The sequence below is a fragment of the Brachyistius frenatus genome, unplaced genomic scaffold (assembly GCF_029030835.1).
Source record: "Brachyistius frenatus isolate BFR_SWC_R1_liver_20210118 unplaced genomic scaffold, ASM2903083v1 Contig_2, whole genome shotgun sequence".
Lineage (NCBI taxonomy): Eukaryota > Metazoa > Chordata > Actinopteri > Embiotocidae > Brachyistius > Brachyistius frenatus.
The window spans coordinates 171,769-194,818 of NW_027210601.1; the positions used below are offsets into that span (position 1 = coordinate 171,769).

At 45.1% G+C, this 23,050-nt stretch overlaps 1 protein-coding gene across 2 annotated transcripts in view; it reads left to right on the forward strand.

Moving 5' to 3' along the window:
- nedd9 (neural precursor cell expressed, developmentally down-regulated 9) overlaps positions 1–18,470 on the forward strand; it is a 57,523-nt gene extending 39,053 nt beyond the window's left edge. For both annotated transcript variants that reach the window (XM_069691631.1, XM_069691623.1), the window contains 6 exons: positions 305–730; positions 12,407–12,505; positions 13,800–13,916; positions 14,908–16,083; positions 16,287–16,376; positions 17,472–18,470. In XM_069691631.1, the coding sequence (XP_069547732.1) occupies positions 305–730; positions 12,407–12,505; positions 13,800–13,916; positions 14,908–16,083; positions 16,287–16,376; positions 17,472–18,011 (2,448 nt within the window). In that variant the 3' untranslated portion in view covers positions 18,012–18,470. The remainder of the gene's footprint in view (positions 1–304; positions 731–12,406; positions 12,506–13,799; positions 13,917–14,907; positions 16,084–16,286; positions 16,377–17,471) is intronic.
- The last annotated feature ends 4,580 nt before the right edge of the window (positions 18,471–23,050 follow it).

Consider the following 23,050-nt stretch of genomic DNA (forward strand, 5'->3'; position numbering starts at 1 on the left):
GGATTAAACGAGCACGATATGAACTGTTCACTGGGGAAGATAAATCGTGTTGCGTTGTTTCCAGTCATTATGCCAAGCAAAGCTAACCTGCTGTATTTACCAGAGAGATGTGACAGCGCTATCAATCCTCTCATCTACAAGCCACAAGCCATTTTCCAAAATATAAAATATCCCCCTTTTTTTTTTTTTTTTTTTTTGGCACTTTCTCAAACCTGACGAACAGCACGTGGCAGAACCCGCTTGTTGTGTTATAATGAACCATAAAGAAGTGCATTTAAAGACAGACTGACCTTCCTCTCCGCAGAACCTGATGGCCAAAGCGTTGTACGACAATGTGCCGGAGTCCCCCGAGGAGCTGGCTTTCCGGAAAGGTGACATCCTCACCGTCATCGAGCAGAACACGGGCGGCCTGGAGGGCTGGTGGCTCTGCTCCCTGCACGGGCGCCAAGGCATCGCCCCCGGCAACCGCCTCAAGCTGCTGATCGGACCCATGTTCGAGGCTCAGTCGTCGCCCGCCGCCGGCGCCCAGTCTCCTCCTCAGAGCTATCAGCAGAAGGCCGGCTCCGGGGCTCAGGGCATCTACCAGGTGCCGCCGTCCCTGCAGAGTCCGCAGCAGCAGAGCATCTACCAGGTTCCTCCGGCGCAGGACATCTACCAGGTTCCTCCGGCGCAGGACATCTACCAGGTCCCGCCGAGGAGTACCCTCGCTGTGGAAAACACACCAACCAAGGTGAGACTCTTCATCCGAAGCTAAAACTAATGACTATTTTCATTATCAGTTACTCTGCCGGTTCATTTCTTGATTAATTCAGTCCAGGGCTGAGAAACCATTCACCACAGAGAGCCAACAATTTGCAGGTTTTCATTTCAACCACAGGCTGGATCAGCTGATCCATGATTTCACGGATCAGCGCTCTTTAAAGTAGAGGGGAGGAACTCATCATTAAATCCACCTGCTGAGGTGACTGGTGGGAAGGAGCACCTGTGGACTGTTGGCTCTCTGTGGGAGAGAAGACACCCTATTCTTAGTTAAGTCAATAAAATGTAAAAAAAAAAAAAAAAAAAAAAAAGAACTGCTGATGTATGACATTTTAAAATTGCTGGTTTTGTTTGAAACCTAAAATTATTCAGTTTACAATGACATAAAAACAGAAAAAAATAAGTACAACCTCACATTTAAAGAGGCAGGAAGAAGCAACTGTTTTCTATTTGATAAATAACATTACATTTTCTCAAATTGTTTTGTCTTTCATCCCGATTCGATTTTGAGACATTCGCTTTCGTTGTAAAGTAAAGGGGCAGCCAAAGGTCTGAGTAGGCATGATTTCTGCAGAAATATTTATCAGTAGCGGTAGAGAGGGCGGTGGAGGCACAGATAAATATAAAAATAAAGAAATCGAGTGGGTTTAGAGAAAGAAAATGGAGACTGCTCTGTTCCCTGACCTTGGGAGATGGATCTTTTGGGATCACAAGCGGATTTAAAACCTAACATCAGCCCTGGTGGGTGTGGCCTCGAGCTGGCCTCGAGTGCGGGTATTAGATGCGATAGGACGCGGCGTTTACGCGGTGACCTGTTATCCCCCGCCAGCCCGACACGGCTCTCATCGGCCTTGATTGCGCAAACACACAGAGGGCAGAAAAGGTCTGAGGGATTGCACGTCTGCCATGTGAACTGTGGACAGGGTGTGCCGGGCCCGGCGCTCGCCACAGAGCAGGGTAGTGTTTTTAATGCTGGGCTCCCATTTGGCTTTTTCTCGTGTACTGGCACACTGTGCGAAGCGGAGCCGGTCGAAGCCGGTCGAAGCCACAGAGAGGCGGCGAATATGGGGAAAAACTTATGGAAAAGCAAACAGCACAGAGATGGGGTTTTTTTTTTTCAGATTTTGGTGGAGTCCTGCTGCCTCAAAAGTTTTTATTTTTTTATTTTCTGCATTTAAATACCGTACATACGGTCACTGGAAAAACCCACTGCACTTGGCTTGGTCATTTACAGTATAGCTATATATACAATCCTCCAACCAGCATGTCCATCATGTGTATTTGTTGTTTTATTGACTGGATGGTATATCATTTAAATCATAAATCTTGAGACTGCGCTAGAAAATAAACATCATACCACATGGATCAGTTTCCTCATGAGTCTCACATTTGTTAATGCACATGCAGAGGAGTTATCTGGTCATATCTGTCCTCAGTGTGCAGTCACAATGACATACGCAAAGACTCAGATTTATAGAAAGTCAGCGTCATGTAAACAGATTAAAAAAAAATAATAATAATTGCCTCGACCAAAATTTAACCACTTGTATGCGCATTAGTGCGGATTTTGCTTGTTTAAAAAAAAATACTTTCCAGCCCTAAAAAGACAAATAACTAAACATCCTCCTTACAAGCTAAAAGTTGAATTCATCATCATTGAAAACACATATTTACTCAATTTAATACACTGCGGGTTTTTTTTTTGTAATAATAGCTTTCCATGTGTCTCTTATGGAAGTTAATGTTACCTGGCGACAGCAAACATCAGCTGACATTAACGACCACGACTTCCATAAAGTCGTTTAGTTGCTCACGGCAGCTGCTAGTAAACTTAGGCTAGTTATCTAGTTAAAACTGACGTTACTAGTTGGCAGGCGAGTGCTGAGACACGACGGGGAAAATGTTCCTACGTATTCAACCGTTTAACTAGTTCTAGCACTTCGGACCATCCCTTCAGGAGACGCAGAGTAATGATGTGCTGAACGAGCTTTTCATATCCTCAGGTTTGTGTTGTTGTTTTTTTAACAAATCAGCTCCAGCCATCATAGAAATAAGCTAAGGTGTGCATTTTAAAAGGTAAACAGGCAGCAGGCGCCAGGAGCTTAGAGGACTTTTGTGTGATTCACTGCACAGGAGCCGCTGTGATAAAGTCAGTCAGAGCCGGGGGCCTGAGAGGAGAGGACTGTCAATCATCCTGCACACTCTTATATCTACGCACACACATGCACACTCCAGCGCTGTCAGCCAACACCTCTCCTTTCCATAACAAGCCGCGGGGCTTAGCAGGGAGCTGGTATTAAAAAAGGGCTTTGGTGATAACATGGAAAATTAAATGTGCTTCTAATGAGAGTGTGTTTTGTGCTGTAATCATGTTATTGGAGAGATTAAATTAAGTCTTGGACGTTTAACTTTCCCTCCAATCTGTGGTTATCAAAGTGGTGCAATTTGCGGCGGTTTTTCCTGTCTGTTAAACAGAAAGATTTTGTGTGTGTGTGTGTGTGCGTGTGTGTGCGTGTGCGTGTGTGTGCGCGCGCGCACGTACATGTGTCAGTGTGTCCAGACAAGGCCTTGTTGTTTTCCCGTGACGTCTGAGCGTTGGACAGAAGCACCGTCAGTCTCTGTGGCTGCAGTCGGTTCTGTTAAAGCCAACATGTGTCGTGAGGCTGCGTGAAACGCACTCCAGAGGAGGGTTGTTGGTTCATGCAGAGCGAGGCGGGTTGGGGGGGGGGGGGGGGGAGTTATGTTGGTCCAGGGTTCAAGTGGAGCGTTTCCAAGGCTCGGATAGACGTGAAAAACAGCTGGTTGGAGCATCTGCACAAAAGATAAATGACGCATTAATTCAGCTCTTTGGCAAAAAAATCAAAGATGCATCAAAAAATATGAAGAGAAAAGTCAGCACTGGCTGACTTTAATTATTAGCATTCAACGCTATCATTGAGGAGCTAACTTCATTAACCAGTTTAATTAACCGGGTCAACTAAACACAGGTGCAGAACAATTCTTGGCGCTTTTGGTTATATTCCCTTCACCGACGTGGGTGTTTTTACCATATACTCTTAGTCAAACGCCAAATAAAGCGATGCTCCATTTACGCTCTGAAATACCGCACAAAATTACAGTGTACTCTTTTTAGGTCATTTCTTTTAAAACCGAAATACTCAAATATCTCACAATCGCTGAGCATGTATTTATAAGTTGGTCTGTACTCGACCCCGTATTTAGTTTCATTAAAGAAAATCCTGTTTTGGAGGGGGGAAAAATACAAAGTGTGATATGCAAGAAAAAAAAAAACATTTTGATGGTTAAAATGCTTTTTGTGGCAAATTTGAACAAAGGATTGGAAATTTGCTTCGGTCTTGATTTCAATCTCAAAGTTGATTTCTTCGTAGTAGTTAAAGCGTAGTATTTAGAGCTGTTCAATGATACCGGGCAAACATAAGTTCTTAGCTAAAGCTTAATTCTAAGCTAAATCAAACAGTAGGCGTTAATATAAATTTACAGACTTGTTTAATCATCCAGGGGACTCCTAAAAGAAACCGATTAGGGGTGCAACGATACGCAGAATTCAGTCACAGTTATGTTGCCGGTACAGCAGGGAAAAGAAAGAAAAAGATTTTCGGTATCAATGATGTAAAACTATGTCGAGATGTTTTACTTGTTTCTTTAAAACCATAAAAATGTCATTTTATGGATATGAAGACTGCGAATAAAACAGCAGGAAAGTGTCAACTGTGAGACTTTTAAACTTAACGGGTAGTCGTACGTGTTTCATTAAATAACACAGCATCTGTCCAGCTTTCAAGGCTAACTCTGCTGGCATACCGCAGCTGATGGACAACACCCGGCGCTCTGCCCAAGTGTTCAGGGTGTTATTGATGACTGTGCATCCAAATGAGGAAATCCCATCCTGAACCAACGTGTACCGAACAGTTTGGGATGACTACACCCAGAGTTCCTATGTTGAGGGGCTTTGAGGATGTTTAGAGAATAACGCTGTGCTGTGTCCGCGTATGTACGGAAATGCATTTTGCTGACATGACATCCGCACCCTGACCTTTGCTCTTAAAAACATCAGTTTTGTTTACTACGGCTCGTCTTTTTATGGAGCCGTATTGATTACAGGCTGCGAGCGTTGGCTCACGCTGCGTGCGGTGCGAGGTGCCATTTTCACAACAGCCGTTTTCTTGTTGTCGGGTTACAAAGGTGCATTTGTTTTCCCAAATGATCACCGAGACTGATGCCGGCGTCCTAGACTGATAATCCCCTCTCATGTTACTCTGAAGCCTCCCGCAGTGGAAGCTTCCTGCGTGTCACGCAGTCCCGTCTGCTGCACACATCCTCCAGAATGCGTCCTCGGGGTTGCACGGCAGCCCTGCAGCGCAAATCCAGATTGCCGACTGGTTATTTTCTCTTCTTGTGGTGTCGGGCTCTGGTATATAAAGGCACACCGAGGTTTGGCGCTCGCTTCCTCTCTGGCTGTTTGGTTTGATGCCGCGGCCTTGTCCTTGGGTGACCCTCCTGGGAGGGTGAGCAACACAGCTGCCCTCCTCCTCCTCCTCCTCCTCCTCCTCTTCCTCCTCCGTGATGGCCTCCAAACTGGGACCGTGTGGGAGCGATGCCTGCAGCTCTCAGCCACACAAAGAGCCTCCTCACACGGAGGCCAGGAGCAGCCTTTTATCATTCTGCTCCGAGAGGATTGATTTCCTCTTTCGTCTTCGGCTTTCTGAGACGTGCGTCTGTTTCACCCCGTCAGTTTCTCCTCGGCGTTCCCGTTTCCTCGTGTGACTCAGTCGCTGAGGTCACGCTGTTTCAAAAGATGGGCCGGGTTCAGAGTTCAAATATCAGCTCTTATCTACTCCTTCCAGACGGCCTTTTCATTCCTCACTTCCTGCCTTCGTGCGGTCTGCTCCTTGTATGGGCATGTCCTCCATTCACTGTGTCGTGCCCGTAGATCCAATCTGCTCATTGGTGCCATAAAGAAGCGTGAGCGCAACAAAAGCATTAATAAGCTCCCACACAACTCAAGGAAGTGCTCTGATAACTGTTTACGGACTACCGGGGTGTGCCGTCTACCTCGATAAAACTCTGCTTTTGGAAGTAACCAGGTTGTGTGTAATGAATGGCGTGTTTGTTTGCCCCGGCTATATTTTTTTTGCCTAATCATGCGCACGACAATCTCTGCACCAGTTAAGTGAGTTATTTCTTCCTGGAGTAAGGCCCGCGCCTTCACACGCTCGCCATTGTCGCGTTCGTGATGAATCGCTGGCCTGTGAGATTTGACCGAGAGGGCAAGGTCATAAATCAGTGGCACCAAAAGTAATCAGCTTGGCGGTCGGCATACTGAGCGGACTTTCTCCTCTGGAAAGTTTAAGGCAGAAGCTGTGATAAAGTAGAAAAGGAAGGCGACTTACGAGCACATTTTAAAAAGCCCAGGCCGTTATAGCCTTTTTTTAGCCTTCCAAGAAGTCCAAAACCAAAGCAGATTGAGTTTCATATCACAGAAGAAAACAAGGAGTTATTTACATTTAAGAGGCCAAAGTGAGCTCAGTTTAGGCATTTTTAGCCACACCAGCGGCTGTGGAGGACAATGTCGGTCTGTCGGCCCACCGCTGTGGTCCGGACTGAAATATCTTAACAACAACTGGAGGGATTGGCATGAAATTCGCTGCAAACAGCCAATGAAGATGAATTGTAGTAACTTTGGTGACTTCTTAACTGTTAATCTAACACCATTGTCAGCTCGGAGTTTCAGTCCAATAAACAAATACCAGGAAACGAATAACATTCCCATCAGACTGTGCTGTACTTTAGAGTTCACTGCTACTCACTGAACACTGTTGGAGATTCAACATGACATGTTCATGACAACACATTTCTCACTCCACATTATGCTGGTTTGTTTTCTCAGAATTCAAAGAATCCTCATGATGTATTTTTTTTTTCCCCTGAAAGTAAACACTGAATGTCAGACACATCATTTAACATTACTTCTTTCCAGATAATCACGCCACCGGATTAAATTGCCGCTTTGATCACAGAGGATGAGCGATGATCCTTATTAGTCTGTTCTCTTTTAACGCTGCTCATTAAGCCCGCTGTCTGTTTGGGCTGAGCCGCTCGGACGTGTTATGGAGACGGCCGACGGCCTCGCGGGATTCAAGACTTAATTACCTGCATTAATTAGTTTGACACTTTAATAGGCTGGTGCAGCTCTGAGTGGCGGAGGGGAACATTGTCGGGCATTTCTGAGGGGCCCACAAAACTGCAAGAGAGACACCACAGTAAGCACTTATAGTGGGATTCGGAAAAGCAGAAAAAGGTCATTACGGAGCAAAAACCGCATGTACGTTTACGAGAAGTACATCTAGTTCGGTGCAGCCGGCGGGTCAGATTTCATCTTCCCTTCGCCGGGTGTAACTAAAAAGGTGAACTAACAGCGCAGTGCTGACAGAGCTGGAGGTAGAAACAGACAGACTTTGTCAGCATCCTGATCGATGGATAAACGTACAAGAGAGGAGATGAGAAGGTGTGAATAAGGAGATGGATGGGTGAAATTCAATAGGTGCCAATTTGCCAGCGGCGTCATCGCCACTGTCTTTTATCAGGCGACCTTCGCTGAAGAGCCTTGTTAGGGTTGTTGATTTGTGTCAGCAGGCCATTAGCAGGGGGGAAGTGGTCGGCCGCGTTTGTGTGTGTATAGTCAATGAAAAGGTGCGAAATGATGATTTCATCTGAAATCTTGCCGCACACACCTGTGCAAGTTAGAGCTGAGAACATTTTAATATGGATGTTTTCCAACATAAGCAGATGAGTAAAGAACAAACCAACATATGGTGTCTTAGGAGGCGGTGCAAGTTGCCAAAATGGCTTCAGTGAATCCTGGCAGAGACGCTGGAGGGATGAACAGCCTTTTTATAAAAAAAAACAAAAAACTAAAAAAACATGTTTGTTGTTTTGATGGTGGTGGAAACTGATGAAATCGAAACGTCCTGTTTGTGTTCACCAGGGTCGAGATGTGGTCACTCCGCACATCATGATTCGCATCATTTTTCTAGTTGACTAATGTATGAAAGCATCTGAATTAGTTACTGCTTTTTTCCTCCTCTTATTTCCTCCAGTTTTTCCTTTCATTTGTCTTCCAACTTCAAATCGCGATGTGTCAAATGTACACTAAATGATCAAAAGTCCAACTGATGCTCAAAGCTTACAAGACCGCAAAATTCAAGTCCGATTAATTTGATATTTGAGAAACCAAATTTGAGCTAAAACCAAATATAATAGTTGCAGTCAACTAACAAATGAACAAACTAATTATTTCAGTTTAATTTTATTGCAACAAATGAGACCAAACTCTTGATATGTGCTATCGGCTAAAGCGTTTGGTTAGAGTTTAGTTAAGAACTCCTTCGAAGCCACAAAAGCTAGTGTACCAATAAAATGATGACATGAGACGTTGTGTTTGCGATGCCAATTTAAAGCTCATCGGTACATAAAAACCGAAGAGAGTGTATAAAAAAAAAAAACTTGAGCGGGAGTTGTTGATGTTATGACGAGACCTCTCAAATGACTGAAGTGAAGCTGAAAGCTGAGCCTGCCTGGACGCTGAGTAAACACGGTTTATGTTGAAGGAGCCATGAGTCACTCGCTGCAACGCGTGGGCGCGTTAACAAGGCATCTATGTGGCTCCTCGGGGCACTCGTTGAAGCCCGGTCCCTCTTTAGTAGCTCACTTTGTCCTCCATCCTCTATGAAGGAATCCTAAGCACCTATCACCTGAATGGGAACAAATGTTTGCTCAGTCCTCACCCCTCCTCCCGCCCTCCACCCGCACCTCCCACCTCCCCTCCATGATGTCATCGCCCTCTGAAAGGGCTCCCGCCGCCGCCACGCAAGCGCCAAACCTCATTGCATGTGGTAAATATTTACTCGCTAGCAATTATAGCAGCGCCAAGCGGCCTTGGAGCAACGGCCCGCTGGGTAAACAGAAGGCGGAGATGGGAAATAAATGAGCGCCGTGCATCTGGCAGCGGCCGAGAGGAGCCAGTGACGACCGGGGCGCCGCTCGGTGCAGTGACGTGTACCTGCGGAAAAGGTCACGGAGATCTTTTGACGGACACCTCGCTGCCATCTGCGCGTGACAGCTGAGTCCGGGCGTCCCCGTCCCCACCCCTCTTCATCGTGCGCACACGGGCTCGACCCACGGGGACGGCAGCCGCGTAAAGTGACCTTTCACCGAGCGTCACTTTGTTGTTGCTTAGCGGAAGGCTAGCTCCCTGTCTGCCGTGTCTAGTTGCGCGCTCTGGGAGAAACAAAACGTGTAAAAGAGAAGTTACAGCCCTCACGGGTCAGGCTAATAGAAAGTTATGCAGATGAGTGGGCTGCCAACATGGAGGTAGCTGCCACAGGAGCTAAATCTGAACACTTAATCATGCGTTACATTTTCTAGACGTATCCCTTCCTTCGGATGTCCATCGGGAATAAACGTCTATAAATGTGCTGCGAAATTACGGCAAACAGGAACAAGTAATTCAGCACTTTTAATGGTGCCAAAATGTAAATATAGGCTCAACGTGAAGCCCCCTGCAAACTAACCGAATCCATGATGACGTTATAATTCCCGTCTACGTCCCTGAAAGCCCACAAAATTCAATACAATACAATACGACAAGCAAGCAATTAATAATCCGTTCATGAGCATGATTATTCCACAAATGAAAATAAAACAAGAATTGTGGGTGTTACATTAATATTAACTCTTCTACCGCTGGTATCATCGATATGTTTTAAAAGTAATGAGGCTCGGTGGGGGGGGGGGGGGGCGTGAAGGGGCTCACGGTGTCCCCCGCTACATCCTTGACTGAACAACAACAAATGACGCGAGCGCGGCCTCCATCGCTCCACTTTCTGTACTGTAAAGTCTTTAAAAAGAGGTCTTAACAGCCCAAAGAGTTTCGAGCGACGGTTCGTGAGAAGAGCCAGAAGCAGCGAGCAGCTGTTTATTCCTCTGCTGGTTTATTTCAGACCTCAGGTCGACGCATTTAAAGCCCTCGGTGTACGTTTCAGCTCTGACCCCACAGGCCCTGCCGGGATGATGTACGCACGGACAGGAATGCCAACAATGAACACCTTAAATCACCGCGGCCTTGTTCGGATTGGATTTATGAGAACCATATGCACTACTGTTAGTCAGACTCCAGCTCACATGAATGGCATTCCTTTCCATACTTAGGCAACTCATTTTTCCGTTGCTCTCGCTTTCCCTTTCTTCCACCGCCGTTACCTTTTTTTTTTTGTTTTCATGAATCTCTTTTACACACCAGTTCTCTTTCCTCAGAAAAACATCAATCCCACTATGAGGTTACGGCTCCTGCCGCTCACGCTCCGATAAATGTCTCCGGCACTACAAGAGACGGTATTAGGATATTAACTCGACTACTGCAGCGACTACTGGATACTTGGACTGAAGTCGTCCCCGGAGACTTGCCGCTCTGCCAGGAAGCCGCGCGTATGGTTCCTATTTTCGAGCCCTGCTAATGAACCCTGCTCGTTCCAGTGTGGCGATAGTGGTGCGTAGGGGCAGAAGAGGAGCGCTGGGCTCGGGGAAGGACATTCCCAGAATTCCTCTGTCTGTCTGACGCAGCAAGGAGGTCTGCTTGCCCTGCTTTTAGTTGGAGGCGAGACGACGGGGAGGAGGAGGAGGAGGAGGAGGAGGATGGAAACACTGGGATTAGGAGGTGTGGAGGGACTGATTTGCACTGACGGGAAAAGAGGAGGGAAAATGTGATAAAAAATTAACAGGGTCAAAAAAGTCATGGGGTGTAGGTGAAGCCCGCAGTGTGTTGTTTTTTTTTTTTTTTTTCCTAAGCAGTAATCACACCATTATTCTGCAGCCTGTCTTCACCACAGTGTAAAGTATTTTAAAGGTGTATTAAATCCTACAGCACAAAACGCTTGGGTTTAAGTGGGTTGTTCATCAATACCGGTGACCCAGTGATTACTTCACCAGGTGCCGTTCCAGATTTCTGGATTCAGAAACTCATAATCTAGCCAACACTACGATTAAAAACTCCCCCCCCCCCAATACCCTTTTAGTCATAAAACCATCTTCCATTCAGATGAAGCCCTTGCGAGCTGAAATGTATGGGTTTATTGTGCCCTACTGTTTTAAGTTTTATTTTTGCTCATTTTATTGCTCCACTGAACCACATTAGTTGTATTTTTTTTACTTTGTTTTTATTAGCTGCACTGCATTATTGTGAAATATTTTTCCAGCAGAGTCCTTGGCTTAAATTTAACAACCCGTCACAGCCTAGTTTTTAGTTTTATATTCACATCTTGCCCTTGCTCTTAATATTTCTGCTTTAAGGCGAAAAACACATTCTTTTGAATTCAAATTAAAAGTTTAATTTCCAGCCAATATAATGAACCCTTGCTGAGTTCACTTCACTTAGAGGGTTTAGCACCGTGGCCCTGACAGACTATTGCTAACAGCTTCAGTTTTCTGTGCTGTGATTATAGTCTGGAACCTCTGTTCACATTAAGGTTGGCACAGCTACTGTGACGGGAGGACCAATCAGAGACCAGTGGCCCAGTGCGTCAAGTGCTTTTTCTAAATGTAGTTGCAGCTGTGGTAGAATTACAACCCCCAACATATTCATATATGGTGGTCAATGACAATTGGTTACATGCTGCTCAAATAGTTTCAGTATTAACCAAGTCTTCGTCTTCATCCAATAGGATTGAAACAATTCCCTATGAAGCTTAGCCAGACCCATATATTCATTCAGTGAATTCAGGGTCTGGTAACACCAGGCTAGTGTTTTACTACTACAGCCTTTTTCTGTTGTGAGTAGGTATGACATCCTGGTTCCATTTTAATTATGTTTTAACTTGGGTTTTTTGCCTTAAAAATGTTTTGTTTTGTCGATTATTAACCGGACACTACTTTGATAAATGATTGTTCAAGTCACTTCCCAAGCAAAATTGCCAAATACGCTGGTACTAGTTTCTCCAGGATGATGTTTTACACCAATGCACGCTGAATGTTTTGACTTTAAAACATTTAAAGATGTCACCCGGGGCTCTACAAATCTGTGATAGGCTTTTGTCATTTTCTGAAATATTATAGACCACACATATCCAATTAATCGAGATAATAATGGGCAGATTCATCTATAGGGATATTAACAGCTAGTTTCAAACCTATTATAGAGTATTTCACCATTTTTGCCACTGCACAGTATAAAGCTGATGGGAAATGGTCCCCAGTAAGTCAAACCAGGGACACTGTGACACAGATGCCCTGTTGATGTCTTTTAACCAGCTGACTCAGGAGTCCTACAGCTCAAGGTTTCTGTTTAGGACTTGGTTTCTTGGGTCCTTGACAAACAGCCTGAAACAGGGAGGATGTTGTCAGAAAGTATCAGCCTCAGCCGCAATCACTTACTGTCCCAGGGTCATTCGAGGACTGGGAATGACTAACAGGCAAAACAAAGGAAAGCTAGCACACAGAAGTCTGAGATCTGGGTGGCAGCGGGACTGTTTGTGATTCTGAGCATTTGTCTCGAGCACTGCTGTTGCCCAGGTGTCGTTTTTTTTTTAGACAGCAGCTCTGATTGTTTGTCTCTGTCCCCGCTGTGATTGGACAGGTGGTGACCCCGACCAGAGTGGGACAGTCCTACATTTACAGCCCAGGACAGCACAACCAGCAGGACCTCTACGACGTCCCACCCAGTAGATCACAGGGGGTAAGTGTCTCATGTTCCCACAGCATGTACAGTACGACAGTGACCTATTCTGTCGACTGAAAAAGTACCCAATAATGTGAATAACCACCGTTGTATAACCACACTGATATTAGCAGTATGTGGCTGAAATTCATCAAAAATACTCTTTTTTAAAAAAGACATTTTGTAATCATAAATAACATGACAATGAGAATAAAGCAGTTAGCAGCTATCATACAATATTAAGTTTCTTACTTTTTAAAGATTATACCAGTAATTTTGCATGATTTAACCCCTTTTAATACAAATATGTAATACCACTTGACCAACCAGGGTACTGATTTTTCTATTCATGCATGTTTCCTGACATAATCATTCAGCAAACTGTAAAGATAAATTAGTAGATTACACTGGTTTACATTTCAAAAAATGTACCACAATAATGTGAAGCATGCGTGACCTGTTGTTAGGCAACAATCAGAGATGGTCTTTTAACATCCAAAACCTGGGGCCGCATGTTTTTACAGTCCTTAATCAAATTACTTACAGTTTTGGTGATTAAAAACGTTTCACTTCAATCTACTACATCCATCAACAAACAAGAAAGTTAAAATGAGGAAACTGATTGTTTCCTCTTTAGCGCTCATATCCTGTTCTGTGCGGTGACCTTATTTTCTCAAAAGGCATCCTTGTCTTGAGCTGATTAAACCTGCAGTATTATAGTGACGTTCGTGCCATACAGTGAATGCAAGTACTTTTTGGTATATTGGATTTCTTAAAGGGTCTATAATCAACATTCTTAGAATAATGATGATGTGAAAACAACATGGGTTGCTTACAGTGATAACGATACAGAAAATTATCGCCTGAAACTGCACTTCCCTTTGGGTTTACAGAGCTTTATATCGTGAGTGTCAGCTCCAGTCTACATCTCACTGTTTTTGGTTTGCTGTCACCGCTCTGAAGCTGTAATTTTCAGCTTCAAAATCTCTAAACGCTACCAAACAGCCACACAGGCAAAGTTCGAGACGGGCTGGTTATCATGGTGGAGCATTCAGCAGCTGAAGAGACAGATATTTCCCCTACTAGATGGTGGAGACCAAAAACTGAGCAAAAAGAACGCGACTACTGGTCGGAAACACAATTATGCCGCCCCCTGGAGGCCAGAAACAAAAGAAGTAGAGCTACAAAATGAAAGGCTGCCAACAAAAAAAAGTCAAATCTCATCAAGTAAATTTACTGACTGAATTAGTTGTTTCTGTGATTGTTTTGTCCAAATATTTAGCGTTTGTCTCACATGTCTTCCGTGTTTCAGGTGTATGATATTCCCCCCGGTCAGATCTACCCTGGTCAGCACGGGGGAGCCAGAAACCAAGGAGTGTACGATGTTCCCCCGTCACAAGGCGTTTATGACATACCTCCTTCACAAGAGGTAAGAGAAAATGAACCAACAACTACTCGAGCTTAAACACAATAAAAGGGCTTGATTTGTTTTAGTCGAATAAAGCCGCATTAAGAAAAGCCGCTAACGTCCGGAAAATGTTTATTGATACAGTTCCTCGTATGTCTCTTAATTGTCTATATTAAATGACTAATACGTCAAATGTCATATTTACGGCGTTCCTGTGGCTGCCTCAAATGACAGCTTTGCCTGCCAGTAGAGTTTAACCAAAACTCTATGAGTGTGGCTCCGTGTCTGAACTCTCCAGTGGGGAGAAAAAAAGAAAAAAAAATACGTCAAGGACATAACTCTTCTCTTTCCAGCCCCTCTAAGATTTCACCAGACCCGGCCAGGCGGAGAGCCATCAGTTTGTTTGTAATAACCTGAAATATGCTGGGACCTGTTATTTGCGTCGTTCCTAATTACAGTTTTGGGCAGGCCTGTCTAGCTGTAAAGAGCGCATTTCGAGGCTGATGGAAATCACTTACAGGCCACCATTTTATTCACCCCGCCGCGCTCCCATCGCGCTCTGCGCCGTGTACATCAGAACAAAACACTCTGCTCTGTCGAGTCGGAGGGAGGTGAGAGCTTTGTTGCACTCTGAAGCTGCACGTAGAGGAAGAAATCAAAGGCAGAAACTTTAAGGCTTAAATAGAGTATCGACACAAGCCAGAGGACCTTTCACTTCCTCAATCTCTAACGGCAGCGCTGCTGCGCAAACAATCTGGAGCACGGCCATGCCTTCATATACCGGTCACAGTCGACTGAACGAGCAGTCAGGGGAGGAGATTTGATAACCTCGTTCACTCTGAAGGATTCCTCATGCAGGAATCCAGGTTTCTAATCACCAATCTAAAAAAAACGAAATGTGCTTTCCCACAGTTGTGCCATCCTGACAAAGTTCTGACGCATGACACAATAATTAAATAATTATAAGCACGCTGATTTTTAAACGGCCTAATAATTGTCCTCGCCTCCACAGGTCTACTCGGTGCCTCCCTGCAGGACCACCCCTGCCCTCCAAGAGGGGAACTACGACTTCCCACAGCCTCTCAAGCACAAACAGGAAGGCATCTACGACGTGCCCCCGCCCGCCCTCACCAAGTCTACACAGAGCCCCGAGTGCCCTTACGATTTCCCCCCGAGCGTGGAGCCTCCTGCCCACCACCAACACCCGCACAGCAACGGCAACGAAGGCATTTACGATGTGCCCCCGCCCGCCCATCACTCGGGGGCGGGGTCTCAGCGGGACGTGTACGACATCCCCCGGGGCATGCAGCCCTCCCAGCACAGAACCTCGCCCGCTGACAGAGATGGAAGCAAAGGCGTCTACGACATCCCTGCTCAGGACGCCCGGGCAGCAGCAGACGCGACGGACGGCGTCAACCGCCTGTCGTTCTCCAGCACCGGCAGCACACGCAGCAGCATGTCCACCTCCTCGTCCTCTACGGGCTCCGGCTCCGAGGGACGCCTCGCTCTGGATCTGGACGCTGCCATCCAGAGGTTGTACCGCCTGCAGCAAGCGGTGGACGTCTCGGTCGGCGCTATACATTCAATGGCGGCTTCGGCTCACTGGAGGACTTTTCCCTTTATGGAGCGCCACGCGAACGACGTGCGCACGGTGCTGGACAGGGTGCGGGCAGCGCTGGGGGACTTCATCGTGTTCGGTAGAGGGGCGGCGGCGAACGCCACGTCTCTATCGGACTCCAGCCTGCACAGCAAGCTCAGAAGGCAGCTGGGACGCCTGGAGGACTCGCAGCAGATCCTCCTGCAGAGCTACCAGGTCCTGGAGAACTGCGGCTGGGCCCTGAACACGCTGGCCTCGTCCGGGAAGCACCACAACAAGAGCGACGACCTGGACCGCTTCGTCATGGTCTCCAGGACCGTCCCCGACGACACCAAGCAGCTGGCGTCCACGATAGGCGGCAATGCCGAGCTGCTGTTCAGGCGGACGCACGTGGACGGGTCTTCCACCGTCGGGAGCACGCCCGACGAGAACACGAGCCACCCGCTCACCTCCCCCTCCTCGGATAACGACAACTACGGGGGCCCGACCAAGCCCTTCCCCGTGCCCTCCAGCCAAGAAAAAGACAACATGAACAACAGCGAGAAGTGCGTGAAAAGCTGGATGGAGGACTACGATTACGTGCATTTGCAGGTAAGATAGAAAAAATGTCAAGGACTCAAGAGGATGTAAAAATTAACTATGGAAACGATGTAATCAATCACATTTCCCAGAGTAACTATATTTTTTAGTGACTTTACCCAACAGAGAGGAAGCTTCATTTAGGTAGCATGTGTCAAAGATCGGACACCGGTACGTCTGAATGCCGTTTCTCACCGATTCGTCTTCCTTCACAGGGCAAAGAAGACTTTGAACGCCAGCAGAAGCAGTTGTTGGACAAAGAAAACATTATCAAGCAGAGTCAAAATCAACTGGGCCAGGAACAGGTGAGGTTTTGCCTGCAGAAGAAACCTATCTAGCAAAGGGCAGAGGTTTAATCTAGGATGAGTATGTCCTCATCGGGCCGAGCAATTAATCAAATAAATAGAGTAACAGATATTGTGATCCAATTTACTCATTTCGATATGTTTGGTAACTTAAATCTTTCACGGTCAACCAGTTGACTCTCAATTTAGTCTCAGTTTACTTGCGTATAACTTGAACAACAACAGCTTACCAACAGCAAAAAGTCGCAGCAGTCTATTACGGTGCCAGCTGACGCTACTCCACATGCTAAAACTGTTTTATTTGGTCAGCATCTTTGTGTTTTTTTTTTTTTATTATCCAACAGTATATCTATTTCAGTAGATGTTTGACAGCGTTATTACGACATCAGATAGCTTCTCTCCGTATCCACTCTCAGTTTGATTAGTTTAACAGCAGAGGACTGGACTTTAGATTGTAATGTGAAAAGAACCGAAACAATAAAAAGCTTTTCTGAGGGCAAAGTGTTCTTATGTTATAAAAAAAAAAAAAAAAAAAATGTCACGAAGGGTCCAAATCGCTGATTTTCTATTTAAATGCAAATAATTTGAAGGCACAAAAAGGAACAGCACACCCAAATCAGTAGATATTTCTTGTTATTAACCTCACAAAGGCGAGTACGAGCGAAGGGAGACAAAAGAGCACTTTCAGCTTTGCCTCCCTCAGTGTGCAAAGATAAAATGAGCATTTTTTTTAATTTAAAAAAAAAAAAATTTCACTTGCTCATACTTGATTGCATGAAGTTAAGAAAAGGAAATGAACTGATTTTGTGCTTTGGATTTTTTTTTTTTTTTTTATCTTTTATTCCCCCAAGTTTTTGGTTGAGCCTGATGTTTTTATGATAATACAACTTCAAACAAACGACTTTAAAAGACAGACTTTGTACATTTAAAAAAATAAATAATGAATTATCGTTGCGGTAAATGTGACATTAAAAGCGATATCTCGGAGCCCTTTGACCTCACGTGACCGACTGTGTAAAATCAGATGGACACGGTGCATCTCAGCGAGCGAGGTCGGAAGATGATCGAAATCCTTTCCCTCCCCCCCCTTCGCAGATCAATCAGTTCAAGAAGCTGGAGCAGGAGGTGATCAAACCCGTGGAGAACGACATCACGCAGTGGATTTCACACTCGGGTCCGACGTCGGCCTCCCCCCCGGTCTCGTCCACGTCCGTCTCCCCCGCCGCCCGCGTGTGCGCCCGGGACCGCCAGCTGCTCGGCTTCTACTCCGAGCAGTGCGAGCAGCACTTCGTCACGCTCCTCAGCGCCGTGGACGCCTTCTTCGGCTGCGTCGGCGCCGGCCAGCCTCCCCGCATCTTCGTGGCGCACAGCAAGTTCGTCATCCTCAGCGCCCACAAACTGGTCTTCATCGGAGACACGCTGTCCAGGCAGGCCTCGGTTCCCGAGGTGGCCAACAGGGTGATGAACTCCAGCAACGTGCTGTGCGACCTGTTAAAGACGGTGGTGGCCGCGACCAAAACGGCCGCCCTGAACTACCCAAACACGGCTGCCATCCAGGAGATGGTGGACAGAGTCACCGATCTCTCGCACCACGCTCAGCAGTTCAAGGAACAGCTGCTGCAAATGGCCAATTAGTGACTTTCATGCGTCTCCGCTCCTGTACATTTACTCCACAGACTCTGTACATTATCTGGCATAAATATATATATTTGCAGTATACATATCTATATATATGTTGCTCTCCATCTTTAAACCTGTTCTAGACTTTGTAAATAGTCCCCGTTCTGTACATATTTGCTCTATTTTTGTGTAGATTGTTTTATATTACGGTATGAATATCTATGTAGATGCAGTACTGGTGTCTCTGTAGGATCATTGTGGACAGTTTTCATAACATTCCTGTTGCATATTATGAAGCACCTTATGAGATGTCCTGTTTTTTTTGTGTGTTTTTTTTTTCCCCCTTTTCAACTGTTGTAGAATGTGGTTGATGTGTCTTACTGCTGGATGTGACGGTAAATTTCCTTGTAAATCGTGTCGGTGTCGATGTGTGTCTGAACTCTCCGCAAAGTAAAGGACTGTTCTTAACCGTGAGCCTGCGTCTTCTTATGGCTCGGACGTAACAGATTCGTGACAGAAAAACAAACATTCCCAAGATGGGAAGCATCACGGGGCGCCGAGAAGGTCATTAACGACGTTTTTGCAAACAACAGCAAAACAGCATTTTGTCATTTTTCAGCCATTTTTTATTATTTGAATTATTCCCAATCAAAACTGAAATTATGAAAATAATATCAAACTGGCTTTTTTTGACAGACACTGATGACAACCATGAGATGAAGTTGAAGTGGATGGAGTTTGCTCAGTTGTCATGTCCTGCCGCGGCCTAAATAAATAAATAAATGCTCCCTCAGCTTCTACTTTCATATTAAAACTAATGCGGAGATATTCATCTTGTATGTAGTTTTTCTGGAGCTTTTAACGGCATCTCGTGTTCTTCATCAGCTGATGACGTTTTCTTAAATGTCTGGTTGAATATACAAAACCTAATAAGTGGATCCTGAGATCAAAAACATATTCGGTTAGTCTATTTCCAGAGCCGAGAAGGAATTTTACAAACTTTAATTCTCCAGTAAAAGTTACGCCCACATGAAAGTTGGTAGATTGAATTTTTCTTCCTCAGCTTTTAACTGCCTCTCATGGTCTTCATTAACTAAACTCTCAAACATATTTGTATTGTTTTTCCCAGAGCTTTTAACTGCATGTCGGGGTCTACATCTACAATATTGAGTTTACTTGGCATCAGTTCATGGTTTGACCAAAAAAAAAGAAAAAAGATTTAGTCGAGATGTGTTTTTTTTTTTTTGTCAAACTACTTTCCAAAGTCGAGAATGAACTTTTAATTTGAAGTATGTAACGCTTGAATGTTTAGTTTTTTTCCCCCTGAGCTTTCAACTGCCTCGTGAGTCATTCATTTCAGCCTCAGAAGGGACGTTGAGTTTGAAAAAAAATGTTTTGTCAAACTACTTTTTCCTTGAGATCGAGAATGACAGAACTAAACGAAGAGTTAATTTTGCCAAAGCGTGACTCTGTGGTTCAATAAAAAGCTACGCTGCACGTTTCAGGTTATTGTTTTGGTGCAACTATGGTAACCCAAACTCTCGTCAAACCGGGTCACGTGCCTTCGTGGACCCGTGCGAGGTGTTTTGGACTTCCAAGTCTGATCGGACTCACTTGGATCCTCTAATCACAGTGAAACACGGGGCTGAACGGATTTCTGCCGGAAGAGGTGCCAAATAATTCTTCACTTTGCTCGTAGGACGTCAGACGTGACACACGGAGGGTAATGGGGGCGCGTAAAGGACGAGAGGCTGACACGCGTGTTCTCCGGACCGTGAGAAACATGTTGTTCAGAGCGACACCATCGTCCGCAGCACATTTTTCTCTGGTCCGGTGTAGTGAATCGATTAAAAATGTACAGAGGACGGGATTGACTGCGGGATACAATTCGAAACAGCCGGTGTGTTTTCCTCGTCTTCACCTCCTCCTCATCGCTCTCTTTCATCATAATCTAAGTATATATGGCCTCTCCCGACGGAGGAGCTGCTTTATAGATAGAAACATAGACGGTACTGCGTTAAGAAGAGAGATGTCAATGACCAGGGCGAGACTCCCAGCCCCCTTCAGCTCCCAATCACAAAATCTCATTAAAAATCCTTCCAGCTCACACAGGCTGGCACTTACAAGCAATCTAAGGTTTTTTTTTTTTATTATTCACTGCATTCCACTCTGAGCTCTCTGGGGAGACGCGGAAGAAAAGAATGACTTGTGAAAAGGGCTTCCCATTTTGCAGGCAGACACCGTTAAGTCCGGAGACGTCGGATCCTCCTTACGAGTCTGTCCATGGCAGAGATATATTCTGCGCTAATCTGCCCTCCAAAAGGCGGAGGAGTTAACAAAAGAAGGGTTTAAAGTTTTCAGGGTGGCTCGAAAACTGGAAGCGGTTTTGGTTTCTGATTATTTTACCCCCCAAAAAGAGTCTGCAGACGTGCTGGGAATGTATGCCGAGAGGAGGTTGAGCTAAATGCTAATGACGACATGCGAGGTATAATGTTTAGGGGGGGGGTGTCAAGAGGATCACCGAGTAATTACGGTTCATCCTCTGGGTACCATGAATGCCCGTAAATACTGAAGTTGCTGTCGACGGATATTTAATCTGGAAAAAGTGGTGGACAGAGAAGTTGATCTGTTGCCTTCTATTCAGCCAAAAATGTACAAAATGTGTGAATAATCTTCACAGAAGGGGATAATGCAGTATCAACAAACAAAGTGGACCTCCGCTCCACCCTCGCACCACCTCTCTGCCCATTTTTCGACTAACCTGGAGGAAGGCGGAGTCACGCAGTGCCAAGACGGCGGCGGTCGGAGCAACCCGCAACTGAGCTTCAAAACCTTCAAGAGACCTTTGGGTGACGTCTCGGTGGTGGCTACGTCCGTTGTTGTTTTTTTATACAGTTTATGACCAATCTTGTTGTGTTATTGGTCTATTAATTAAATTCATATCGGACGCAATATAATGAACTAATATACATAATAAACCCTTGACTTGATGTATCTAAAAAGTGTCACTATGCCAGGACTGGCTTGGGCTACGTCAGCTCGCCTCCACAGCTCTTTGTTTAGCTGTTGTTTTGCCTTTGCAGGGATGTGATAATAGCACCTTGGGACATATTGTGGCTCCAAACAAGTGAGAGAAATAGCTTTTGGCTGATAGTTAATGCTTGAGACCCGGGGAGTGCTTGGTGAATCAATGAGTTATTTCAGTCCTGGCAGCTCCAATTCGTCAGCTCAGACCAGAACATGCAGTCCTGAACTCAACAGCAGCAGAAGCTTGTGTCACCAGAGGCAACGGGCCAAACATCTTACAAAAGACTGTCTCTGGTTTACCACAATTACAACACTGCGCAAGGTGGCGCAGAGACGAAGAGAGCTGAAGGGCCGTCGCCTCCGTGAGACACTGTCTAGGTCGAGCTGAGGAACAACAGACAGGTGTTGGGCTGCCGAGATTGGAAATTTGCAGTCATGTGCGAGAGCGGCAGCAATTAAAAAGTCAGCTGCTCACCTGTCTGGCGGGCAAACAAACCCAGTGAAAGGTCATCGGGGAGGTAAACGTGCAATACCTGCGGCCGGCGACAGGAGCACGGAGCGAGGTCCTGGTTCTCACTTTGTGAAATACACGTATATAAAAGAGGGCGAGAGGAGCTCTGCAGAGTCTATGTCATTTCCTTGGCTTACCACAATCATTTCCTGTGAAGTATTTGCAGCCTCTGAAATTACAGCTCCATCGCTACGCAGGATCTCTCTTTCTCAGAGCGGGCCTCCAGCTGCAGGCAGAGTCGTACTCGGCCAGATCTGAGGGAGAGGTGGCATCATTAGTACGAATACAACTCAAAGTCAATTCGCTGTAATGGTGGTTTCTTAATTTTCTGCATCTGTTTCCAGTAGATGATGAAGGCATAATATTCTGGACGAGCGGATTCTGAACATTTGACTCATACCACAGCGAAATTTATCAATTACTGAACTTTAAATAATGCAGCTCTTCCTCCTACTTTGCATTTAATTAGATTTTATTATGTTCCCGCAGTGGTGGATGAAGTTCTCGGATCTATTCCGACCTAGAAATACTCCCGTCACGAGCATAAATCCTGCGTTAATCTTTTACTTTAGTAAGAGATACATCACTATTAAATTTACTATCAAATCACTAATATTTCCTAAAGCAAAAGCCCTCATTATGCAAAACAGCCCGTTTAAGAGCATATTTCATAATTGAAGGTGGGGATAATTTACACTATTTTATATACTGATAGATCTTTAGTAATAAATAATAATACATTTGGTGGTTTTATTTTCAGTCTATGATCTTAATCTCCAAACTAGTTGTAGAATGAAGGTAATGAAGTATTAACTCCAACATTTGCTTGCAAATAGAACGATCAGTAGCCGACTATGCACTCAAGTAAATAATAAATGGAGCAACACTGTGCTTCAGTGTAATATTTGAGTAGATGTATTTAGTTACTTTTCACCACTGTGTTCTTGGTGCAGGACAAGTGAAGTGGTCATTTGAATTTAATCGCAGGCTGAGACAGAAAAGAGTCTAAAACCAGCAGCAACAGTATATTTACACTTTAAAAAGTGTCAATTTTACATTTAACTTATTGCTTTCACCTTTAAGTATTACGCATTTGAGAAGGAAAAAAAAATAGTTATTACAACAGCAGGGCTCACTTGTGCTCCATTGCTGCCTTTAAATCTCACTTTCTCCAAAACTGGAACGAAGCCATGTCACCGTTTGCATTTACAATCATTGCACTAAGTATGTTCATTCAGGGATAAGCTAATGTCCCTTGGGACTGAAATGGATTAAGCCTTGTCAGAGACTGAAATGGTCTTTCACAGCTCGACAGACTCGGTATAGATTATACATACAGTACACTAATTCACTGCATTGAGGTCTGAGGCAGTAATTTATGGCAGCAATTTGAAATCCGCCAGCACGGTCCGAAACGTTTCAGAGTCTGGTTCGCAGAGGAGCTCACTGCATTATAAACGCTCGGTTTTGCTTTATTTTTTAATATTTTTTTTTTAGTTTTATCGTCTCTTCTCAA